This window comes from Poecilia reticulata, linkage group LG15, assembly GCF_000633615.1.
Source record: "Poecilia reticulata strain Guanapo linkage group LG15, Guppy_female_1.0+MT, whole genome shotgun sequence".
NCBI lineage: Eukaryota > Metazoa > Chordata > Actinopteri > Cyprinodontiformes > Poeciliidae > Poecilia > Poecilia reticulata.
In genome coordinates this window covers 25798147-25823637 of record NC_024345.1, presented here as the reverse complement: position 1 = coordinate 25823637, position 25491 = coordinate 25798147, and the positions used below count along the sequence as shown (strand labels likewise).

The window sequence follows — 25491 nt, the reverse complement described above, 5'->3', positions numbered from 1 at the left end:
CCGCGGTGTCGGAAGTTATGGACCCAGTATTGAACATAGAAACTGAAATTGTTTTCCGAAGTTGTTTTTTCCAGTTTATTCATGGTTTTTACTCGTCCGAGTCGAGCTAATTTGCCTTTGAACATAACACACTGGTTGGTGACAGCGGTATTTACAAAAGTTGGAAATAGCTAGCTTAGAAACCGGGCCATACTTCATCCCTTCTGATGTGTTGATCAAATTACCGACGTTGCCTGAATTCACGCCACATGATTTATATGAATCATAAAAATAATTTCCCCTTAAACCCAGTGGTGGAGAAAGTACTCAAAAAATGTACTTAAGTAGAAGTACAAATACACAGACAAAAATGTACTCAAGTAAAAGTAAGACTACCACATTAACATTTGTACTTAAGTAAAAGTAAAAAAGTACTGGCTTTTAAAAATACTTAAGTATTAAAAGTAAAAGTACTTGTTGATTAACACCTAATTGCTAATATCATTAAGTGTACCGATTGTATTTAATTTTAATACGTTAGAAATGTGCCATTTTAATTAACAATGCCACAGATAAAGCATGTTTTTATTGTGTTTACTCTGTAACATGGTTTAGACTTAGATATGTGATTCTATGCATCATAATTTCAGGGATGGAAACATCTCGTCTCCTGTCCTAACATAACATGAACTTCACTTTTTTTGTCACTAGTGGCATTTATTTTTAAAGMAATCCAACARAAAGGGGATGGAAAGAAGGTGGGTGGGAGAGGACAGACAACCAAGGAGCCAGTAGCAGTGTTGTAGTCAAGACCACCTACCCAAGACCAAGTCGAGACCAGCACACCGCGCTACGTGACACAAAAAAATGAACTTTTACCTATCAAAATTGCTTCTCAAATTGATCTGAAAGATCCACATTCCCATAAAAAAAGCTAAATACTTAGAGCTGAAATAAATTTAATCAATAAAGATCCATCCAGAAGAATCGGATCGTTCCTGAATGTCATATCACTATATTGCATTTTGGTACCAGCATTGTCCCATATTTGCGACACCTCAGTCAACACCTCCACACAATAATTCAGCGCATGAGTGACAACTTTTTTTCATCGCAGATGCAACACGTGTCTCTGTACAGCTAGCTTTGCTAGCAACACGTCCACGGAGCTTACCTTTCTTTAAGCTTTCCTTTCCAAGTGACACTAAAAGTTGGAGTAAGTCCCCACCGTCTGTGAAAGCGAAGAGCTGCTGATTTTACATGTCGCCATATCAATTTATGCAGCGCTATTATATTACTGACGATTAGACAGACATCTCCTCCCGCTCAGAGGAAACCACTGCGCATGTCTTGGAGCTCCGCGCAAGTAAAGGGGGAGGCGATGGGTGACAACAGACACATAAGTTATTGCTCGGATTTTATGGCGCCACCTTAAGTCCCTGAACTTCACATTTTAACGGAAAAAATTAGCAACGCGACTTGGATGTAACGAGTAACGCGACTCTTTTGTAGAAATGTAGTGAAGTAGAAAGTACAGATACTTACTGTAAAATGTAGTGGAGTAAAAGTAGAAAGTGTCCATTATTAAATCTACTTAAGTACAGATACACGAAAATTGTACTTAAGTACAGTAACGAAATACTTGTACTTAGTTACTTCCCACCACTGCTTAAACCGGAGCAGCATTAAAACGTGCAAAAGCCGAGATGCTAACCAGTGTTTTGGTTACGGTATCTTCGCCACAATGCCAATATTTCACATCTTTCTAACCATACTTACTTATAAAATTTATGAATGTTAATCGTCTTACCTTATAAAAAGTTGTCGCTGCAAATCCGCGGTTACACCAAAGTCTGACAGTCATTATGATTAACGGCTGCTATCCATTGCTCTAAAAGGTATACAGTAAAATGATACGTTTGGTTTTCACCCTCGTCTTTCTCTGCACCTTGTGACCATTTTTACTGCAAAATCGACTTAATAAAAGCGATATTAGGCCACCACATGGGCGTTTTTTTAACAGGCTTTACAGGAGCTCATGCGTCATGGCGGAACCGGTGTTCCGTTTTATGCGTGCTACCCATGAATCCGTCCTACCTTGTGGTAACGCGCATGTGCGCATCAATGCTACGGTGACGTCACGTGCAAACTAATACAGATTTAGCCGTGTCAGCCTTTAAATACAAAGTAAAATCTTAATGTATGTGTCTGAGTTTATGATGTTAAATTCATGATTTCCACACAATAATTCAAACCAATTCTTGTTACTTTGGTTATTTCCTCAGGGCAATTTTTATAATTGAGTTTGATTTTAAACATCAGTGTTACATTTTAAGGGCAATGCAATTTCCGGCTGTATTTTTTCCCCCTTATGTCTTTTACTGATCTGAGAGAGAAAATGCAGTTTGAATTAGGAAAAGCTCCATTTAAATTATTTAAAATGTTTAATTCCTGAGGGGTTTCTCTTATTTTAAACTAATCTTGTAAATTTATTCAGCGGCGGAGACAAAAGGGAGAATAACTTTAAATTAGATTCTTGAAACTACAGAGAAAAATGAAATAAATGCCCAGTTTGGCAGAGATACATTGTCTCTAAAGCAGCAGGTTCACCTGGTACTGAATCACCTCTCATGAAAATCAGACATGAAGTCACCCGCACGATAAAAGGGAAAATGTGTCAGGTTTAAATTACAGAAATCTCTAAGGAACTGAAAGAAAAGGAGACACACACACGCACACACACACACACACACACACACACACACACACACACACACACACACACACACACACACACACACACACACACACACACACACACACGCACGCACACACACACACACACACACAATAAAACAATTTACAGAATTGTTTGTTGTTGGATGAAGCAACATCTTGAGAAAATCTGCAGGAAGAGCAGAGGAAGCAAAAATAAATGTTACATTTTTGTGTAGGGCTAGTCGATATGGTTTAAAAATAAATAAAAACAAATATTTTTTACAGTTTAGATCCAGTTTACATTTTTTGGGGGGGGGGGATTCTTGCTTTCATTTCTAAAAAAAAAAAGAAATGATAAAAGATGAAAAATATTTTCAAAAGTGGGTTTTACTTCAATCATCCCTTCTGCAAGTTGAACATTGACATGTTAGGAGCAGGCTACAAGAATCATATTAGCAGAATAAATACACTATTTTATAAGAAAAAACATCCTAAAAATTACAAGAAAGCTGTTTTATTCAGAATAAAACAGCTCAGTTTGTTTGCTTCCTTCTTAGAAATAAAGTCCTGCAGATGATAATTTGATTCGGATTTATTTCTGTTAAGTGTTTTTATAATATTTCACAAGATGGTCGACATTCCTCATTTAAATTGTTTAATTTTTGTGTTGGCGTACTCATGAAATTATTACTTTAGAAAATAAAAATTGCAGCCTGACCTTCATTGTACCAGAATTCAAAGAGCTAATAAACAACAGCTGTAAAATATGCAGGTCAAATAAGATGGCGGCCTTGGCTTTGCTGACATCACTCTGAACTACACTGTAAAATATAAATAAATAAACCAAATTTTAAAAAATGCCAGCAGCTGTGGTTGCCAGAATTTTACCATATAAATTAATACATTTAGTTTTTACTAGATTTAAATTTACATTAAAATTTAAATATAGTCAATTTTGCTGTAAAATTTCTAAATCTCTAAATTTTAGAATACGGTAAGTTCTAGAATCAATTGTATTATGAAATATGGTAAATATACTGCTCAGAAAAATAAAGGGAACACTTAAACAACACAATATAACTCCAAGTAAATCAAACTTCTGTGAAATCAAACTGTCCACTCAGGAAGCAACACTGATTGACCCGACGAGGGTCCCCGTTGTCAATCAGTGTTGCTTCCTAAGTGGATAGTTTGATTTCACAGAAGTTTGATTTACTTGGAGTTATATTGTGTTGTTTAAGTGTTCCCTTTATTTTTATCAGCAGTGTATTTAGAATTTTAAATTATGAATTTTGACATTCAAAAGTTCAGAATATGGTACATCCTAAATTTTACCAGATAAATTTGAGAATTTCTACAGTCAATTTCACAGATTTTTTTTGTTTGTTTGTTTACAGGAGAGTCCATCCATCCATTTTCTTACACCCTTGTCCCTCAGTGGGGTCAGGAGGGGTGCTGGTGCCTATCTGCAGCTAGCGTACCGGGCGAGAGGCAGGGTCACACTGGACAGGTCGCCAGTCTGTCGCAGGGCAACACAGAAACACACAACCACCTAGGGACAATTTAGAGAGGCCAATTAACCTGACAGTCATGTTTTTGGACTGTGGGAGGAAACCGGAGTACCCGGAGAAAACCCACGCATGCACAGGGAGAACAAGCAAACTCCATGCAGAAAGACCCCAGGCTGGGAATCGAACCCAGAACCTTCTTGCTGCAAGGCAACAGCTCTACCAACTGCGCCACTGTGCAGCCCTGGGAAAAGAATCCTTATTTTCCAAGAGTTAAATAATCAAAAAACAAAAATTCAAATTAATAAAATCGACTTTATCTCCCAGCCCTATTTTTTATGTAACTTGCATATTAATCAAATATTTTACTTGTTTTTTTTTGTTTGTTTGGTTTTTTTCCACAAAAACCCTTAATTGTAAATGAAAACTGTGAATGAGTAACCTTTTTGAAGAGTCTACTGCAGGTTAGATACTGCCTGCTTTAGACTTTCTAACAGAACCCCATGTCAGAGAAAGAATCTGTGATTTAAAGGAACTCATATTTGGTCATCAGATAACTTTAAAACTGAAGAACGCAAAAACAATGAAGCTTGAACAACATAAGAGGTCGTTAAACAATGAGCTGCGTTTTTTAATTTAGTGACATCTAAACGTTTAAAATATGACAGTTATGAAGAGAAAAGGCCAAACCAGATGGCATTTTGAGGGACAAAGACTAGACAAGTGATCCACTTCACAAAACGCTGCCCAACATCGTGGCAACCAGACTGCAGCAATAAAGGCCCTGACGCTGCGTGGCGCTTCGTTTTACATTAAGAAACACCTCACCCAGCCATTTCCGCCTGCTGAAAACCATCTGCGTGTTTCTTTGTGGTCATTTTATGAGCCGTGTTGCCACGTGGAGCACAGTGTGGCGCAGGCTCAGATTTTGTTATGAGGTGGGGGTGTCTGGCACGAAGGCGCGCTGTGCCAGGGCTCCAGATCTTAACACGCTGCCTGAAGCGGGTAGATGTGGAGACTTCTGGCCAGGCATGAGCTCGGCAACCTGGCAGAGACGTGAGAACGGCACGTTGTGTTCTGCTGTTGCAGAAGAAGAGAAAACAAAAAGCCCTGAGCACTCAGCTGTGTTTACAGCCCAGGGTGCTGGATGGTAGAACAACCAACCCAGAATGAGATGGGAGTCCAAACAGAACCACTTCCTCTGTGCGTCTGCCTACCAATTAGCCACAGAGCTGCTGCTGAGGTGAGATAACAATAGAAAGCCATGTATCCCCTAAAGAGTTCACGTATTAACGTACTGATGTCTCCTACATGTCACCGCTGCCCTCACTCGCCTGGCAGAGCGCCCGACTCACCGGAGGGGGCCATGATTTAATCCATGAAGAAAACAGCAGGACGCAACATTAGGCTGAAAGCAACGTGATGTAATTAGTAAGACGCTGTTAGGAATAAATATGAAGTCTCGTATAGTGACTTCAAACTGGTCTGTAGATGAAGGAGTCGTGTCTTTAAGTGCATTTTGAAGTAAAATTGCACCAATAAATCAAATGACGAGGAATTTTTACATTTTTATTTTTCAGAACATGTCTTGCATTTAAAAAAAAAACCTAAATATTGCATTTTTCCACACAAAGTGTAAAATAAAGTGTTTTAAGTTAACTCACATTTTGTAGCACCACAAAAATTAGTTCCTCAATGAACACCATTATGTGCAAATACAGGGAAAACACAGGAAAAAGTAGTTTTCTGATGTTAAAATAACTTTTAGTTTGTGTGCAAAAAAACAAACAAGTTAACAGTAAAAAGTGTTCAGATTGTCCATGGCAGCATCGAGTCCAGACGTTAAATACTCTTCAAACTGCTCCGACTCTGCTGGACTGCAGAATTAAAACTAACACTACAAATTCATATAAAAACAAAATGTCACAAAATTGGTCCTCAAAAAACATCCAAAGTGGTTTAAGAAACTGGAATGTGTCTTACAAACATATTTTATCCTTCAAAATCCTTAATATTTTTCAGTTTACATTGGTAAAAGCATTGATTCTCCTTGGACATTTTTACACAATTTCACATTAGAACCACAAATTGTTTAATTATTCGACAGTGATAAAGATCTAGAGAGGTTTAAAGTTGAGATTTATCCCTAAACCCAATTCCTACAGTAGATATTTTTTACCCTTTTTATATCTAGTACTTTTTAATCAAAAATAAGGAATTATTATTGACTTAAAACAAACTCCTATATCTTATAGTTTTGTCTTATTTCAAGAATACTAAGATTTTTGCTTTAGAAACAAGACCAAAAATACTTAATATTTTCTTTTATTGTCAGTGTAAAAGACAATAACTTAATATTGACTATTGATCGAATAGTCAATAGTTTTGACTATTCGATTATAGTCAAAACTATAATCGAATGGTTTAGATCAAAATGGGATCTAAAAGTCCGAACCAAAATCCATTTTAGAATATGTAGTAAAACTTAAAAAATTATGCTTAGAGCTTCGCTCCATGAAATGTAACTGAGCTTGAGATATCGGCAAAGAAAGTTTTTTAAAAAGTCAGAGTCCAGATGTGCAGAGCTGGGAGAGATAAAACACAAATGGCAAAAGCTGTTAATTCAAGAGGTTGCAGTACAGATTTAAAGAAGGTGTTGCTTTTATAATAAATAGTGTGTGGTGGTTTAGCAAATAAAACCCAGAGTAAAATACACACAGGTTTGTGGTTGTAACATGAAAAAATGTGAAAAAGTTCTGCAAAAACACAAAATCCTATCAAGTATTTCAACGGGACAAATCTAAATAATAAGCAACATTTCAAAAGCTTGTATTAAGTCAGTAATTCATTAATATGGATGAAAAAAGTGCTAGATTATTAAATAATCTGCCAGTGGAGTTTTAGTTTAGGTAAGGTTCTATGTTTTGCAGCGGGGTTCACTGAATTTAAACCTGTATAAAAGTATAAAGTTTATACTTTCAGAAGTATATAACAGCACATAAGCTAGTTGCAAAGCTGTACAGTAAACTGATTTGAGGTCACATCAACGCTCTCATCAAGCCGCTAGCGTACGCGCTCCCAAAACTCTACAACTGTCTATCTCAAATATCCCAGCTGTCACTGAAGTACTGGTCCTCTTCTTCTTCCTCATCTTCTTCTTCTTCTGCCTTTACTTTCACCCAAGTTTCGTCTTTCACCAGCTCATCCGACACATCAGTGTCGTCCTCCTGCTGTTCTTCTACCTGGAGCTGCGTTAGCATGCGCTGTAAGGTGGATTTCACCTCCTGAACTTCTTTTTCCAAACACTGTGCAGAGATGGTTAGGGAAGAATCTGATGTTTCTGAGTAATGCACATTAGTATGTAAAAGGAAAAAAAAAACACACTAGCAGACAAAATGTCAGGGGAAATGCAACACTATTAACAGTAATGGTTTGGGACAGCCACTGCCCAATAAAGCCATCAATTTTCAACAGATTACTGGGACAGATCATCAAGTTATCCCCACTTTAACCCTCTTTAATTCACTATTTATGAGCCCATCTAAACTTTGCAGCCATGCAAGCAGATTGCCCAGTTAGATTATTCATGAACCATTGATGAAACGGTAAAGAAGCAGGCGGCAGTGGAGGGAATGTTTAATCTGCTTGGAAACGTAAATTAACCGTGAGCGTCCACACTGAGTTGCAAAGCAAAGGGATTGCCGTAACGGAGGAGCAGACGGAGCACGATGGCTTATTTAACTTTTTCAGACATCCTTATTTATAATTAACCAAAAAAGATCATAAATACTACAAAAAATTAGACACAAGTTTTAGAGGCAACTCTGTCCAAACAGGATGGAGAAACGTGTCCTCATTTCATGCAACCTCTTGTTATTGAGAGCAGGGCTCCAATTAAGACCCGTACTGTCTGCTGGTTTGATCTTACCGTTACTATGGTAACCGCGACATCACGGGCAGTACAGTTTCTCATCAATTTCTGCATCTTCTCTGTACTCAGGAGTCCACCACACAACTGCAGAGTGCAGCGAGTTCTTGCTATGAGAAATTAATGACGCATGAGGACATGGGAACAGAGAGGTGGAAAGAAGCAGGTCAGTCTTTGTACGTTTCCACCTGCCAGTCTGCATTGGTACGCCGCCCGTGATGGAGGAGCGCGGACTGACCCCAAACACTTCAGATTAACAACATGGACATCTACAATCGCACTCAGTTAATTAGAATATACATCCTAATGAGTCTAGATCAAAAATACCATTTGGAAATAACAACCTTTAAGCAGGTATTGAGCATAATTGAGCATACTTAATTAAAGGTAACCAATTATGCTTCCTTGAACATGTTAGGATACGTTTATAAGCTATACAAAACATGTTCATTACTTTTTCTTTGGACAAAGTCATTCTATGATTTGCCTATGAGTTGTTTTAGGTCGTCTTGTCACTTTAAATTTAAATAAGCTGCTGTTAGCCACACCGCCACTCCACTCCCCCACATAAAAATGGTTGCAAACAGATGCGCAATTATACGACTGTACGTCTTTGAAAAGTAGAGGTGGAGCCTCCTGCACATCCAACAAGAATGCAGCAAGTGGTTTCTAGATGGAAAGTCAACAACAAAATATTTGGCTTCTTCAGCAGCCATTGTACATCGCATAAAGTCGTAAAGCCAGTTGAGCAAACGTCCTGGAGCTCAGCTTGGGTTGCTAGGTGAGGGGCTGGCTTTACTGGGGTTGCTAGGTAACGGTGCATTGCCCAGAAGTTTTTGAAACTGATCATTTTTCAGACACCAAAAAAAGTTATTTGGCTGATTTTAGAAGCAGTTGAGACCCAAATTGAAGTATAAAGACTTCCAAAATGTCATTTTTTTTGCATGATAAATCATCTTTAGGCCCACATTTTTGATTTTAAAAATTGTTTTTAATTGGTCTTCTGTAATATTCTAATTTTAAATGTCAGTGTTTTATAAACTGTAAGCAGGAAATCATCATCAACAGAAATAAAGACTTCCAAGCATCTATTTGTTCTTTCATCTATATCAATGGTTCTTAACCTGGGTTCGATCGAACCCCAGGGGTTCGATGAGTCGGTCTCAGGGGTTCGGCGGAGCCTCTGCCGCGGAGGTAAAGACACACTTGTGTAAAGTCGTGATGACGCCCCGCTTTGCCATCACTTGCTCCAGAGGATCACGTTACATTGCTTAGCTAATTAGTGCTGTGGAGGAGCCCTGATTGAAGGAGTTCCACTCCTTGAACTTGAACCTTGAACTTTTGTCTTTAATTACTTCAGCAAAGCTCACAGTTTTTACCAAATTCTATAGTCTAAATCTGCTCCTTAGTCGCATCTTTTCGGGGTTGGTACTGCCTCTAGTGGTGTGGGGGTGGTTTCACAGCTAATATAATTACATTACCAAATCAGAATACCGCAAAGTATTTTGTGTGTCGGGGGTGTGGGAGGTAGGTTGGAATAAGAAGGGTTCAGTGAATGCGCATATGCAACTGGGGGGTTCGGTACCTCAAAAAAGGTTAAGAACCACTGATCTATATAGTTTAGTTAAATCAGGGAAAAGGTTCCTGAAACTAATTGACTTTTCAATAATATTTTTAATTTATTGAATGAGTCTGTATGTAATTTTTAAAATGGAATGTTCATTAAGGCTGGACAATAAATCAAAAATGATACTATTAAAATATTTAATCATTTCACTGATCCAGAATTGCACAGCATTCTAAGCGAAAGAAAGTTTGGTGGCATGAACTAACTCAGTCACTCTTTGGTTACCCAGCAACAACCTGTTGAGTAACATGTGGTTACCTAGCAACAAGCTGTTGAATCAGCAGTAGGTTCAACTTTCTCCTCTGTGCCTCATAATTACTTAAAAGTAAACAACAAAGGCGTGGCATGAAAAACAGGAGAGGTCATGCCTCAGTTTGTCAATATTTCAAATATTTAAAACAAAAACCGAATCAATAATTATTGATATTGACTCATATTAAATGCTTATACTATTTTACATTTTTAAGTCGTATTGTCTAGCTGACACCATTAAATAAAATTTCTATCTGTACTTCCATGCTACCTGTGGCTCCAGCCATGTTACGCCGTGTACTGTTCAGACTAGAAAAGCCAGGCACATAAAAATGTTTTATTGTGCATTAGTTGAGAGGCACAGTTAAATAAATATTCAATCACAGCTGACCTGGGTCCAGATAAGATCTCCCGTCCACTGTTTGAGGAAATAATTGTTAGTTGGCAGATTTTCTTCATTTTGCTTCTGAAATATGATCTCACTTAGTAAAAGCAGGAGGGGAGAGAAAGGTGGAGCCAGAAAAACACACTAATCTATTTCCAATCAGCTTTCTAATTAGCGCAGAGAATGATGTATTGTGACCTGTAATCAGCCAGAACAGTTTGATTCGAGTCATTATCACGGATATTGTAATTTCCTCTCTGCCAGACCCAGAAAGTGGAATTGGGCAGATGGGGAAAGGGAGAGCAGGGGGAGGACGGGAGGGTCAGCTGGAGGATGGACGTTAAGATATGACAGCGCCAGAGTCATTACAGTGACATTCCTCTGTCTGCCCGGGCCCAGCCCCCATTGGCCCGCTTTAATCTCAGCCCGTCGTGAATGGCAGCGCACATCAGCGGCCCTCTAATAACCTCACATGGACTTTTAGTATTTCATTTTCCAGTTGGCACAGCCAGTCTTCCAGGAAAAAAAAACTCAAAACTAATCGCTGTCTATCCTTTATTCTCTCCCTAAAATGGATTCATGAAATCAGATATGACATTTTTTCCCCTTTAAAGGTAAAGTCGGTAAAGCAAACATCCGTCAGTGTTTGAGTGGTTTTGCTGTTTACTTTTAAGTCAAAAAGCCTTGAGAGGATCCGAAGGGACAGACGTAAAGAAACGCAGGATTTTTATACATTTTGGTTGAGCTGGAAGGATATGAGTGAGGGCTTGATCCCGATTCAGTATAGCCGTCTGTAGTTTGTCCTCCAAGGCGATCAGTCTGTCACCGATCAGCTCGCAGCGCTCTGTCAGGTCTGCAGCGTCGGCCTCGCTGCACACATCCTGGACGGTATAAAAAAGGCAGAACAACCAAATAAAAATCAAACTGTTCTGAAATATGTGTTTGATACTGAAAAGACCAAAACACAACCATCATTACCTCAACAGAACGTCATAGTTATGTTGAGGTAACTTACGCAACTTAAGGTTTTGTGGTGAACTGTATGAAAAAGTAAAACATACAACAGTAAAACAAAACTATTGAACAAATGATTATCAATTGAACTAATCGGAAAATATGTCAGGCTATGATCACTTGAATCCATTCAGGATCTCAAGAGGTGAGAGAAACTTCATCAGCGCAGACAGAGGGTCTGCATAGCAGATTACAACTGAAGTAATGTAGATGTTATTGCTGCCAAAGAGAAGTTCAGTTAAATAATTTTTACACAGTTTTTAACATTTCATCTTTTGTTTCATGTGCACTGAGCAGTACAGGTCGGCATGGTTTGGTTCGCTATTTTGCCTGTTTTCAATGAATGAATGGCCAATAACACTGACCAATACTGTTTTATTGGCCATTTTCTTGCCTTGAGATGACATTTGTTGTAATTTGGCGCTATATAAATAAACTGAATTAAAATTGAATTGGCGGACAAAACAAAATGTCACTCACTGCTTGTGGCATGAAACATACGAGTGCATTAGCGATTTGTGTTTAACCCCGTTTGTCCAGTAAACCTCCAGCTGGCAGCTGAATATGCACTGCAGGACCATGAAAAAGCGTTCAGAACCACACCGCCTACAAAAACACAAAATCTTACCAAATATTTTTGGTCTATTTTCAAGTACAAACATCTTAGTACACTTGAAATGACACAAAACTAACAGAGAAGTTATTGGGAGCTTGTTTAAAGTCAATTGTTCTGTAATTTTGATTTTAAAAAGTACTAGTTATAAGTAGGGCTAAACAATAAATCAATAACAATATATTGCAATAGATACGTGATCAATATAACATGTTTGCAGAAAAAAGGCTTTGGCCATTAAATCTCTCACTGTCAACTAAGCAAGTTTGGTGGGATCAACTCCCTCCCTCTTTGGTTACCTAGCAACCCACTCACTCCTTGGTTACCTAGCAACAACCTATTGAGTAACTTGAGCTGCAGCAGTTTAAGTTTTTTCCACCGTGCCTCATAACTGCTTGAAAACAAAAAATGGTGTGGATTGAGAACTGTGGATAGAATAACAACAGTGACATCAACAATATTTTATATATTTAAAGCAAAAAACTAATCAATAATTATTGATATTGTTGATTTGATTTACGGTCATTATACAGTTTTCAGTCATAAGTTAAATAATCTCCATATTATCACACATTATATCTTATGATATAGGGAAAATTACTTGTTATATGAGTTTGTAATAATACATAATATATTATATAAACGTATTACATGGAGAAAACGTCTTGTTTCACAAATTTAGACGACTTCTTCTTCTAATTATATTTCTAATTTAACCAGTAAAGAACAGTGATATACAGAATAATCTCCTTTTGAACCAGCTCCTTGTTATAAAAATGTTTTGGCAACATCATATCAAATTTATCCAAAGAACCAGAACGTATCTATACATTGCAGCAGCGAATGCAGCAGTACAGAGTGTGTTTTGAAGGATGGCAGCTTGATGGAGGTGCAGAGTGCAGTAGGACAGAGCACTCAGAGTATGGCTGGCCATAATTAGACCCGCCCCCTCTGCAGACATTGTGTCCCAGTTTCTTAACACTTATCAGGCATGGAGAACACAAACACACACAGACATGCACAAAAACCCAACTTTTTCCTCAAACAACACACAGGGATCCTAATCTGACTCATAGCTGCAGGTAAAAAATATCAGCTCCCTGCAGCTCTGAGGTGTCAGAGCAATCACCAGAAAGTTGGATCTGGTCTCTGCCTGTAATTGCGCACCTCGTTTTGGATGATGTAACACCCCAAAGAAACGTAAAACATCAAGAGGCCCGACAACGGGAGCATATCATTCCTGATGCAACTGCAGAATTAAGGAAGACTTGAGCAAAGAGATACCATCAGTCCACAATATCATTCTCCATGTTTGAGGAATTTTAAGAGGAGAAATAGTAGCACAAATATGTCCTCCAGCTTGTCTTGATGCAATGCCAGGATCGCGGCAGAAATGAGTCAACGTGGGTCTCCAATAGTTCTGACTCTGCACTGTAATGGTAGATTTTTCTCTCTCTGCACACAAACCGTTTAAAAATACATAATCCAAAGACTATAATTTGCTCCAATTGGTGTTCAAACCAATTACTGTCCATGCAACAAAGAAAAACATCATAAATGAGATTTTAGTGAGACGCTTATTTGCAGGAATGAATTAAAACCATACACCTGTAGTCTCTGTAATTCTCTCTCCATGGTAGTGCTAATATTAAAACACTTAAAGTTGCATAAAGTTGATAGAAAATGTTTATGGATTCAGTAGTCAAACTTATGCAGGCCTTAGTATGATTATTTAAGCAATAATGAACGAGAAGCAGAAGGTAATTTTACAGCTTCCCCCAGGTGTTGTTCTGCCGGATACTTCTCATTCGCACAATACAAACAATTTATATTGCGCCGGGGTTACACTTGAGGTAATTGGTTTCAGGAAAAAAAAAAAAACTTTCCTGCATTCGTGTTAAATAAGAAATTAAGTAGCAGATGATTAAGTAGTATCTTCAATTTGCACTGAGATGTTATTAGGAAATGCATCCATTTACCATCTACGTTCTGTATAATGCATTAAGTCATTGCAGGAAGATTTCAGGAATTAGAAAAGTGGCAATTATATGTGGAGGAAGATGCAGAATTTGAAAGCTATTGATTTGTCAAAGCTTGTGAATGCTTACAGGTAATTTATACTGCAGTATTAAAAAAATCAATGCATGGTAAATGGGCTGCACTTTTATCCTTAATGACTCACAAAAGCACTTATTCTCATTCATCCACTCACACACAGAAGCACACATTCATACACCAGTTTAAAGATTGACAAGGTGGACGCTGTTAATGTGCAGGAAGCTGGAATCTCTCAGATCCACGTCTAAATAGAAATACAGGCCACAAAAATCTAAGTTTTTTGTCTACTTTAAGCAAAAGCCAGCAAGATTGTTTCACAAATAAACAAATTAATTATAACTAGATACAGTTTCACCCAAAATTATTCATACTTCTGGCAGATTTAGACTTATGATTAATTAAATTTTGTATAAAGAAGCACAAATATGATAGAAATATGTAAAAGGTGGATCGATTTTGAAAAATACGTGTTTATATTTACGTTTTATTAAAATACGGCATTTTAGGAATCATTGATACAATTCTCAATAATCAGTGGGAAAATATCTATTGGATTTAGAGCAATCAAACCCTTCTCATAACTGCTCAGCAGGTTTTTGCAGGTCTCCACTGGGATTTGAATTATATATTTTATGATGAGCTCCAAGGTTGGAAGGTCTCCTTATTATCAAACTAATCTTTAGCTTTTTCCACAAATTTTCTTTGGTGGGCCATTTTAAAATGTTTGTATCACTTCCAATAAGAAGAATCATGTTAAAATATAAATCTATGTATATTAAAGTGCAACGTGAATGAATAACTCTGGGCTTAAATGCAGATTTTGTGAAATGTAAACAAATACTGGTCTTTCTCTGGTCCATTTTATCTTGGAACAGCAGCTACCTGAATTTTGCATTTCTTTTAATTCTGAGGTGAAACTTAAGAAAAGAGAGAGAAAATATTTTTTTAAATCTTCTTTACCTTCCATGCAATATAGACTCTGTATAATTCAATAACCTTGCATCTAACATATGTTTGTTCTCGTTGAAGTATGTAGGAAATAACTTAGGAAGCATCTTATCATTGTTTCGTTTTTAAGATGACATAAATTTGGAATTAAAACTTTAAGATTCACTTTATGCTACAATAGTCCATGCTTAGAAGTAAATATAAAACAGTCAGGTTATTTGGTCGGGATCCAGGATTTGTTTTGTAATCAACAAAGCTAATTATTGAGCCTTCAGCATTTCGGTTTAATTCTTGTTTGCCGTTGTGAACCACTGTGAAGAGGGGCGTGTGAGGACCTTGAGTTGATAAAGGAACAATTAGCGGGGATTAAAAGAAAACATAAGAGGGCTGAAACACCCACACACACCCACACTCACACACCAATCAATCTCCATTGTGGCAGCAGGGCAGCGGCCTGGCAGCAGCTAAGTGGAAATCATTTACTTAAAGTCATTATGGAAAGGAGAAAGAGGTCAGCGCCTCAGCAGAGAATCCGGCTCCTGCGCGGAGCTATCACAACACCATGACGAGAACGATACCAGCCCCATTAAACGGCCATCAGATCCTTTGACTCAGTGATGCATTGTGACTGAATCTTTTTTTTTTTTGTATGTCAGCCAGATTTTATAACCCAGAGTGATTTAAGAGTTCACAAGGACATACAAACATAATGTAAAGTATCCAACTGCCTGGAGCCCTTCCACATTTTATCATATTAAAAGCCCCACAGTGGGACTTTATATGATAGACCAACACAAATTACAGCGGAACATTTCATAACTAATACCTCTTTTTCACACACATCACTGTAGTCTACCTATTATTCTTTAAAAACTGAAGAAAAATTCTGTTAAATGTTTGTTTATTAAGTCTACCCCGCCCTATATTTGAGATTTGTCACAAGCTCCTTTGACTCTCTTTGCTTCAGTTTGCTGGGGTTGCTAGGTAACAGCCTGTGCTTTGCTGGGGTTGCTAGGTAACGGGGCAGCACTTGCTGATTTGTGACTTTACATTCCGTAAAGTTTTTGACACGGCTCGCTTTCCATTTCCAGACAAAAAACTATTTAAAAAAAAACAAAAAAACAACTGGACGTGTTCTCTTTTTTTTTTTTTTTTAAGAATTTTTACTGATTTTACTGCAAAGTTTCTCAAAATTGGTCAAAATTTTAATTGACTGCTGCCTCAGACTTAGTTCATGTCAAGTTATAGTCTGTAATTGATAAAGCGAGTGATAAAAAGTCACATTAATTCAAATTCCTTACAAACATTTCTAAACTGGCACCACAAAATCTGTAATTTTGATAGCAAAACCCACTAAAAGAATCACAAAATCTTGGAGGAAGCGCTATTTATTAATACTTTAACAGTTTAATTGGCTTTATCAACATATTCTGGCACAACCGGTCTTAAGAAAATTCAGATTTTTGACATGGTCCAAAATGAAAATGAGTTTGACAACCGTGCTTTAAAGTAAGGTTATTTTATATTCCAAGCTTTGAACGTCTCACAGAGCTCTGCTCAATCCATCATGACCTAAATTTATGGTCATTTTGACCAAAACTGAACCTTTTGTTCTAAACAAAATATCAAATTGTTCTAAGTAGTAAATCAATTGCGTCCATTATTCCACATCACCCTGAACACACCATCAAAAACATCTGTTTCAATGTTTTTCGTCAGGCAGAGTCATAAACTGGCCGTACCTGAAGACGAACAGAGGTAAACAAAGGACAATCGGGAAAGATTTGGAATAGATTTGAAACTGGAGCAAAAGTTCACCTTCCACCAGAACAATGTCCCCAAACACAGAGCCAGAACTATAATGAAATGGGTTTCATCCCAGTATTATCCAGTATATGAAAGATCTAGTTCTAAATTACAGAGTCTCAGATTACCAATTTGATTATCTAAATATGCAAAGTCGGTTGAGACATATCTAAAAAAGATTTATGGCTGTAATTGTGTCATAAACGTGGTTCTAACTTTACTTGGCTCAGAAGGAATTAATGCATTATGTACTCTAAATCTTATTTGTAAATGTATTTTTGATAACACACAGGATTTTACTTCACAGTTATTCACTGCTTTGGTCACACAAAATCACAAAATAAAAAAAGCAAACTACTTTTGACAAACAGCTGGGTTTCTCTCAGTGTATTATAAGCCTGGCGGGCCACCAGGCTTTACTTGTGCCCCCACCAGTCTTACTATTGTTTTGTTTTGCTTTTTTTATTTTTTTATGATTGCCTTTTTTAAGACTTTATAATTGGGGTTTAGGTATTGATCTTCCAAAGATGAATAACTATCAAGTAATATTTTCAAATTTCCTGTCAACTTTAACCATTTTTTAAACTCAAAAACATGGCCGCCGGCTGGATGACTGCCCTAGCGCCCCGGGCACCAGGCTTAATAAGTTTTTTCGGGTACCCTGGATACTGTATTTTTGGAGGCAATTTTCACGCTGTTGCAACTGAAATCGCATAATTAAGCTTCCTGTACAGGGCTGCACAGTGGCGCAGTTGGTAGAGCTGTTGCCTTGCAGCAAGAAGGTTCTGGGTTCGATTCCCAGCCTGGGGTCTTTCTGCATGGAGTTTGCATGTTCTCCCTGTGCATGCGTGGGTTTTCTCCGGGTACTCCGGTTTCCTCCCACAGTCCAAAAACATGACTGTCAGGTTAATTGGCCTCTCTAAATTGTCCCTAGATGTGAGTGTGTGTGTGTGCATGGTTGTGTGTCCTGTATGTCTCTGTGTTGCCCCATCTCTCGCCAGGAACGTTAGCTGGAGATGGGCACCAGCAACCCTCCTGACCCCACTGAGGGACAAGGGTGAAAGAAAATGGATGGATGAAGCTTCCTGTACATAGTAAATCCTTGTACAGGTTGATATTTGGTGTGAATAAATTTGTGTTTATAATTAAAAGAAACAATACAAGTGTTTAAAAGTGCTGAAAAGAAACTACAAGCTCAGCAAAGAGACATCCGGCTTCGTCCAGATGAATAAAGACCAAAGGCAGTCTGGGAACGCAGCCAAGGCTTCTCGTGTAGAAAATATTGATCTGACATGGGTCATGTTTAAGTTGAAGTCAACTATCGAATTCTTTTGCATCAACCGAGGTCAACACACTTCAATCACAGCGATGACATCCAGCGAGAGCGTTCAGGATACCAACCTCTGGGTGGTTTTCCTCCATGCAGAACAAAAACTCCTCCAGCTTCTGCAACAAAAGAGGGAAACGTTTGTTGAGGTCATTCGGTCGTAAACCTGCTCATGAATTATTAAAACTCCAATTATGGCGGTTGAGGGCTCCATGTGTGCAGCATCATCATATTGTGAAGAGGTCGTGATTATTTATCCCCAATTCAAGCATAATAATGAAAAAAAAAAAAGGAAAACGAATATTTGTATTATCTTTGCTTCAGGTTTTTATTGTTTGTATTCAAGATATGTAATCGCGCGTTCCTCACTAAGGAGGGAAGTAATTACCGTTCCTCTTGCAGGCCGGCGTATTGTTTGTGGCTTAAGGGAAAGTTCATAAGAGAGGCAACAAATAATAATCAGCGGTTTTAATTAAAAACGGAGGCCTTAGTCGTTTTTTCCTTTCAGGTAAACACAGCAGACCAGCAGTAAGAGTTCATTCACAAAATGATTATTTCCAACCCTGCAGGGAAACAAAGTATGATTGCAGCTGGAAGGCAAAACTGCAACTGGGTTAAGAAAATGTACAGGAGAATGTTAATAGCAGAAAAAGCAAATATTTTACAAAAGAAATAGATAAATCGCACTGCAAAGCACAAACTATCACCTGGAATTTTTTAAGTTAAAAAACATGATTCATTCGGCTCATTTGCAAAATATCTATATTAAAAAGTAATCTTTTGCAAAGAGAAATGGTGAAGGATCCCTTTCTCTCTTTGTGTTCCAACCTTGTGAAATATTACATTAGACTAAGTGTTGTCCTATTTGAAATTAATAGCAGGGAACCAAAGTACTTGACACTTGCAGTTTGGTTCAAAACAATAAGGATTTTTATCTCCCTTACTGAAAAACATCCACATTTAAGTCTAAAATTCTGCCATAAAATATGAATTTATTTGATGACTTTCTGAACATCTTTACCATAAACATGAGCCACAATTTTTTTTTCTTTTCCTTTCAGGGTTTCTTTTGCAGAGAAAGAGGAAAACTGAGTATCCTTGACACAAAAAGAGAGAAATGGTTTCCTGTCTCACCTTTTTAGCTGTTGGAGAGACGTTATGATGGGCCTGGGGGCTTTTGGAAGAAAAGAAAGACAGAGAGACAAAGCAGGCAGAGAAAATGACTGCATGCAGTTTGTAAAATGCAGGAGACGGGAGTGGCAAACATTAACGCAGAAGGTACCGCAATGGATGCAAATAGCAGGTTCAAGAAAAGTTAAAAAGGCTTAAAGAGTGCAAGAAAATAAATGAGTTTTAATACATGCAAGGGATTATATTATGCTCTCAGAGAAAGATTATGAAATTTAAACTTGTTGCAATGCATCAGTGAAGTTACGTATCTGAATGAGCAAAATTATAGAAAAACCTTTGGTTAAATCACAATCCAGAATAGCCAAGGATTAAAACATGTCGGAGTTATTTCTTCCACTGCTGGCTTTGTTCCTGCCTCAGATGAATCTATCAGGCCGTGTGGGTGGAGGGAAGGGCGAGAACAGGAGAGAGCGAGTCCGATTCGACCCTGAGGCGGCGGGACCTCTCCTCTCGGTAGGGTTACAAAAAAAACTCACACACATGCCTGCTTTACACTAAACACATGTAAACATGTAGAAACCGACTCTGAAATTCAGCGGTGTATTGAATGAACCCCATTGATGGCATCTCCAAACGGCCACCTCCCTCAAAAATGCCTCCGAGCTAACAGGCTAATAGGCTGCTGCTCGACTCTCTGCGGTCGGCAGATTTTTAGGCTCTCGCAGCGGTGTGAACTGAAAACGTCCTCTCCAGTCAAGTGGGATGGCTGACAAAGCAGGCGTGCTTTATTTGAGGCCACGCTTCACACCACATTACATGTAAAAAAATGCAGCCGAGTCTAAAAACATGTGCTTCAGTTTGACCTCTTGGTGGCAAGCGTAGGTTATGTTACTATCCTGCCTTAAAGCCAGAGAGGGGGGATCTTATACATTCAAGAAACTTCATATATCTTATGCGCTGCAGCATGAATGTACATGAATAATGCATGTTGTGTTGGTAACAATACATTCACTGTTACCTTTGTGAACTCAGAGTTCTGCAAGTTGGCCTCAGGACACCAGCGGCCTCCTAATGCAGTCAGCATGGCGCAGTCTTCTTCTTCTTTGGTGGAGGGATGGGTGGAGGTATAAACCGCTGGATCGGGGGCGTCGTCCACATCTGGGCCACCGCAGCTGGAGGTTCGCAGCTGCAGGCCTCGAAGGAACAGGTGACACGCTTCCAGGTCGGCTTCCCAGATCCGCTCCAACCCGGGACAGCCACAGCTGGAGAGAGAGAGAGAGAAAAGAACGAAATGTTTCAGAAATTTATTTCTTTTCATTATAAGACTTTTGATTTATTGTCGTTACAATAAATCCCAACTAATGATGTTTAAAAAATCCCAAAACTGCCCACAGTTTTACCATTTGTCGGAAGATAATAAAACTAGGGGTGCACCGATTGCAGTTTTCTGGCCGATTACCGATGTTTTAAAAAGCTTAATCTGCCGATCCGATTTAGACCGATACCAATTTTTTTTAACTGTAATGTTGTTCAATATAGCAAGAAAGTTGTTGATTTGGCAACAGTGGAGTCATTATTGTTAATTGTAAATGTGCAGACGTAACTTGGTAGATCGGTCTGTCGGTCAAACGTTTCTCACCGGAGAGCAAAAGAAGACAGTGGCTGATTCTCAGACCTTTGCCAAGCAAGATAAGATCAGTGGATAAGATCAGCTTCATATGTAAAAATTGGCCGATCACCGATGTCCCAAAATTAAGGAAATTGGCACCGATAAATCGGTGCACCCCTAAATAAAGGTATCAAAACTTATAATCAGTAATGCAAGTAAATTTATTTTTTTTGTCAAGTGCCTTTACAAAGCATGAGTAGATTAAGACACCATCTACTCTTCACACCAAAGTAATAAAAAATAGATAAAAGGGTGATCCAACTGTGTGTGTTCAATCAGCAGAGTGTGTTTAGGTTTCTGGTGGACAGTGAGACGTGGATAAATGCCCAATAATCGTATAATAGCACTTTTATGGCAGGTCGTATTTTTATTTTATGTCCATAAAATCAGCCCTCAGGTTTGCCCCTAGTTGGGAAATTGCCATACACACTTTGCAACAGGGTTTATGTCTTGATTTTCTTCCTTTCATTTGGATTTAAATGAAACACCATAAAAGAAATCCCCCAGGCAGCAACAGACAGACACTTAATGAATGGCACTAATTTACTAAAGAGCAACACCTAGTGTTCAAACCAGCCAAGTGTTAAAACATTTCACAATTTATTTCTTTGTATTTTTACACGGGAAAACGTTATTTAGTACTGCACAGCATTATGTTTTTACAAATTATAGTGAAATTTACAGAAACAGACACAACAGTTTTATGTATGATACCGATATAAAAGCTACAGTCGTCTTGTTTGACATGTAGCTGTGGGACATTCCTTCATTTTATAGCACAATCAAATAACTCTGATGCCTTAAGTTTGTTTTTAAAAAATGCCATATTCATCAAATATGACTTCAAAGAAATTTGACTTTGTAATTTGGTGTCTCTTTCTCTTTAAAAACTCTTTGTGAAGCTAACATCACTCCTCTAGCCCTTAAATGTTTTACCATTGTGGAACTGAGAAGTAGCTCGTATAATGAGCTCAGAAGATGTGACGTTCCACCAGGTGTTTGCTAATTGCTGCTGGCTAGTCTGAAGGAGCTGAGTGATGGAGATTTGCATATGTGGTTGTCTCAGGAGGTTCAAGTTTTTCTCAAACATGAATGAAAGAATCAAAGCAACACTCCATGTATGGTTTTGATAACATTACAACATGATGTTGATTTTACATAAAACCGCTCCCTTAATAAATTTAAAGCATAAACGAGGAGATGTGGATTTATCTGATAAGATCCACTGATAAGAAGCAACTCTAATAAGACCATTAAATAATAATGAGAAGCTAAAATGACTGTGTTAAAGCCAGTCACACCATCTGAGAGCAGAAGCGCAGTAAAAGGACATCTTTAACAGCATCTCCACATTAAAGCACCGACAGAAGAGTGACGGGAGGAGAGGGAGTCGTTTGGGTTTGGGAGACGCTGACAGAAATGTAACGAGAGCGAATGTGCTCCTGACAGGTTGCCCTTTAGCTTCAAAGAGAGGCGGTATGGAGGGAAAAAGGAGAGTGGATGTCTTCATCTTTCTGAGCATGAAAGAGAACAAGATGATTTTTGCTCTCTGAGTGTTACGATCCCTCGCTCTGACCAGTAAAAAAACTCACCTGGAGATGCAAAACTAATTATTTTCAATCCATTTTACTTCTTAATGCTACACTGGAGGCTATGAATGGTTTAAAATGTAATTCTTATCCTTGTTTGGTATCTTTTTATTTAGTGTAGTATGAAAATCTTCTATACTTTTTCAATTTTGCTTCAAATCAAACAGCCTCTACAGTTTAGATGTGAAGTCTCTTCCTGACCTTTTCAGTACTTTTATGTATTCACCTTCCTCTTTTAGTGACCTTTAGATAACAAATTATTACCAGCTGGCTTCAGTCCCAGCAGGTGACATTTTACGACATATATCCATTGATCTTCATAGAAACACATTCTCGCTTTAACATATTACACATAAAAAAAAAAAAACATAAAGAGACGCTGAACATATACAACAATGTATTTGACTCAGTCTTTTGTTCAAACGTTGAACATTTATGGACATATTTACTGTTTCTGGTCCAAAATATGTGCAGCTCAGAAGTAACTGGGCTGCGTTGTGTGATGTCGGTACTACATCATCTGCTACCAGCAATAAAGTTGATTCTTACTGAAACATCACAAACACTTCCTGGTTTTGATGTAGATAATGTTATGTTTCCGTTTTTTCAGCAAAGATTTCCTCAGGGGGTTACATGTCAGGAATAAGTTTAATCTCAGGAATGAATCCGAAACTAAACTCAAACTGACATTTTTACCATCCTAAAGGAAGAAGGATTTTTTGAAGAGTTCAAAATGATGAGCCAAATGTACAAAAAAAAAACATCCTCTTAGTCACAATATACTTGGGTTTAAGCCTCTAAAGTATTGCCTTTTTTACCTAGAGTGTAAAACTCTTTTTCTCTTTCGTATGTCAACAAACTAAAACACAAAACGCACTCAGATGATATTGTTAAATCTCTCTCTACTCAGCGATGAGAGTCTCAACCCCCAAAATTGAATGCCACTTGTTTTGCAAGCCTGAAAAGGCTGCCAACCTCTGTTCCCTGCCAACGCACGCCTCTCAGCTGTTTTCTAACCTTCATTTGGCAAAGAGACAATAGAGAGATTGTTCGTCCCCACCTCCCTGCCCTCGCCAATTTTCTACTCAACACTCGTGTTTCTGAGTTCCTCTAATAGTGGGGATGCACCCATTGAGCCATTTTTTTTCTATTCCTTTGTTTCTTTTGAAGATGAGAGGCACACGCATGCTCGCTTACACGCGTTTTCCTAAATCATTATCAACTGGAGGTGCATGTGTTTCTGGGAAATATAAATATGCCAGAAAATCTTCGAGACTCGCTGTGAAGAGCTGGCATCAAAGCTCACATAAAACCCATCAGTGCCTAAGCCTCCTTGTTGTGATGGCGTCCCGGTGCCCGTCGCTATGAACTTCCCACTCAGGGGGTTAATTGGTGGCAGCCGCTCGGTCTTCCATCTGACAGTGGCAGGGTGTGGGCGTGCTGCGCCTCTGACGGCCCAGTCAGGGGAAGGAGAAACACCCAGCTGTCCTGAGGGAGCGCAGACTGACAGGACTGCTCTTTCTCCTTGAGGACGTTACGTCTGAGCTCAGAGAGCCGCCGAGGGAGCGCTATAAATATACCAAGGGCTAACTGCTGAGCAAAGAGGCTCTGGTGTCGTCCTGCTTGTGCAAGCAGGTTTTGGTTGGAGCGTGAAAAAAGGTGCATTAAAGAATCGCACAAAGTTTGTGCTCAGCTTTTGGCTTTTGGGTGGAAAATAATGTAAAGCAAACACAATTTCCCCTGAGAGTTAAAAACTAAATGGGTGATGGAAAACCTACGTCCACAGTCCACTGCACTGAACCCCACTGAAAACCTCCTGGTTCTTCCAATAAATACTGATTTCTGAGTCAAAACATGAGCATTTTTGTTTCTAAATGTTGTTTTCTTTGCATCATTTGAGGTCTGAAAGCACTGCATCTTTTTTTGTCACTTTCTGTAAATAAATTCTACATTTTTGCTTGGATTTCTGGAGGCATGTTGTCAGTAGTACATAGAATAAAGGAACAATGTTCATTTTACTCAAACATATACCTATGGAGCGTACAATCAGAGAAACTGATCTCTTCTTTTTTTTTTTTTTCCAGAGCTGTATATCCAAACTAGAAATGAATCACATTAATCCTGATTTATCGATTACAGAAATAATCAGTAACTAATTTAGTAATCGATTAATCTTTAACTGGAAAATACAGATTCAAAAACACAGAGATTTTTTACAGTCAGTCTACCAATATTCTGACATCTACTCCCAAAATAATGCACAATAAACTTAAATGAAACAGTTTTCCAAATGCCTCCACGATAATCAAAATTCAATCCAGCTGCTGGAAAAATCAGACATGAGCGAGGAAAATCTAACAAACTGCAGTCGGTATTCACACTTTAGAAACGGATGTTAGTGTTTCATCTTAGTGATGTAATTTCCAACACAACCAGCTGTGAAAAAGGTGTTGATAACACTGTGAAATAAAAGAGAGGGTCTAAAAAGGTAGGAGTGACAGACGGGAAAAGAACAATGGCGGCCGCATTTATTGGCATTACAACGGGACGATGTGTAAAAAGGCCTGAAACTTACATTCATCTCTTTTTCTATCAATATATTGTTACACTGAAAGTATTCGTAACATCCAACTATTAACCGGAATCGCTTAAGAATACAGGCACTCCCAACAATTACCTGAAAATAAATGTAACAAAAGATTTTGAAGTTAGAGAGTAGATTGTTTATCTACTGGTGACAAAGTTGGACTAGGACATTTATTTATCGTGCCATAAGCCACACAGAGGATCATGTTGTTTTCCAGAAAACCAGGTGGAAATGGGAAGAAATAAAGCACTGCCTACGTAATGCGAAGTACAGTACAGTAAGTAAGTAAGTAAGTAAGCTTTATTTCTATAGCACTTTTCACAGACCAGGATCACAAAGTGCTGCACAAAGT

At 38.3% G+C, this 25491-nt stretch overlaps 1 protein-coding gene across 5 annotated transcripts in view; it reads right to left on the bottom strand.

Moving 5' to 3' along the window:
- Positions 1 to 5944: 5944 nt before the first annotated feature.
- The window catches only part of disc1 (DISC1 scaffold protein), a 54249-nt gene continuing 34702 nt past the window's right edge, over positions 5945 to 25491 (bottom strand). For 2 of the 5 annotated variants that reach the window (XM_017308863.1, XM_008430239.2), the window contains 4 exons: positions 20313 to 20556; positions 18238 to 18282; positions 11155 to 11278; positions 5945 to 7512 (listed from right to left, as the gene is read on the bottom strand). In XM_017308863.1, the coding sequence (XP_017164352.1) occupies positions 7307 to 7512; positions 11155 to 11278; positions 18238 to 18282; positions 20313 to 20556 (619 nt within the window). In that variant the 3' untranslated portion in view covers positions 5945 to 7306. The other 3 variants (XR_001777323.1, XR_001777324.1, XM_017308864.1) reach the window with 3 other exon arrangements.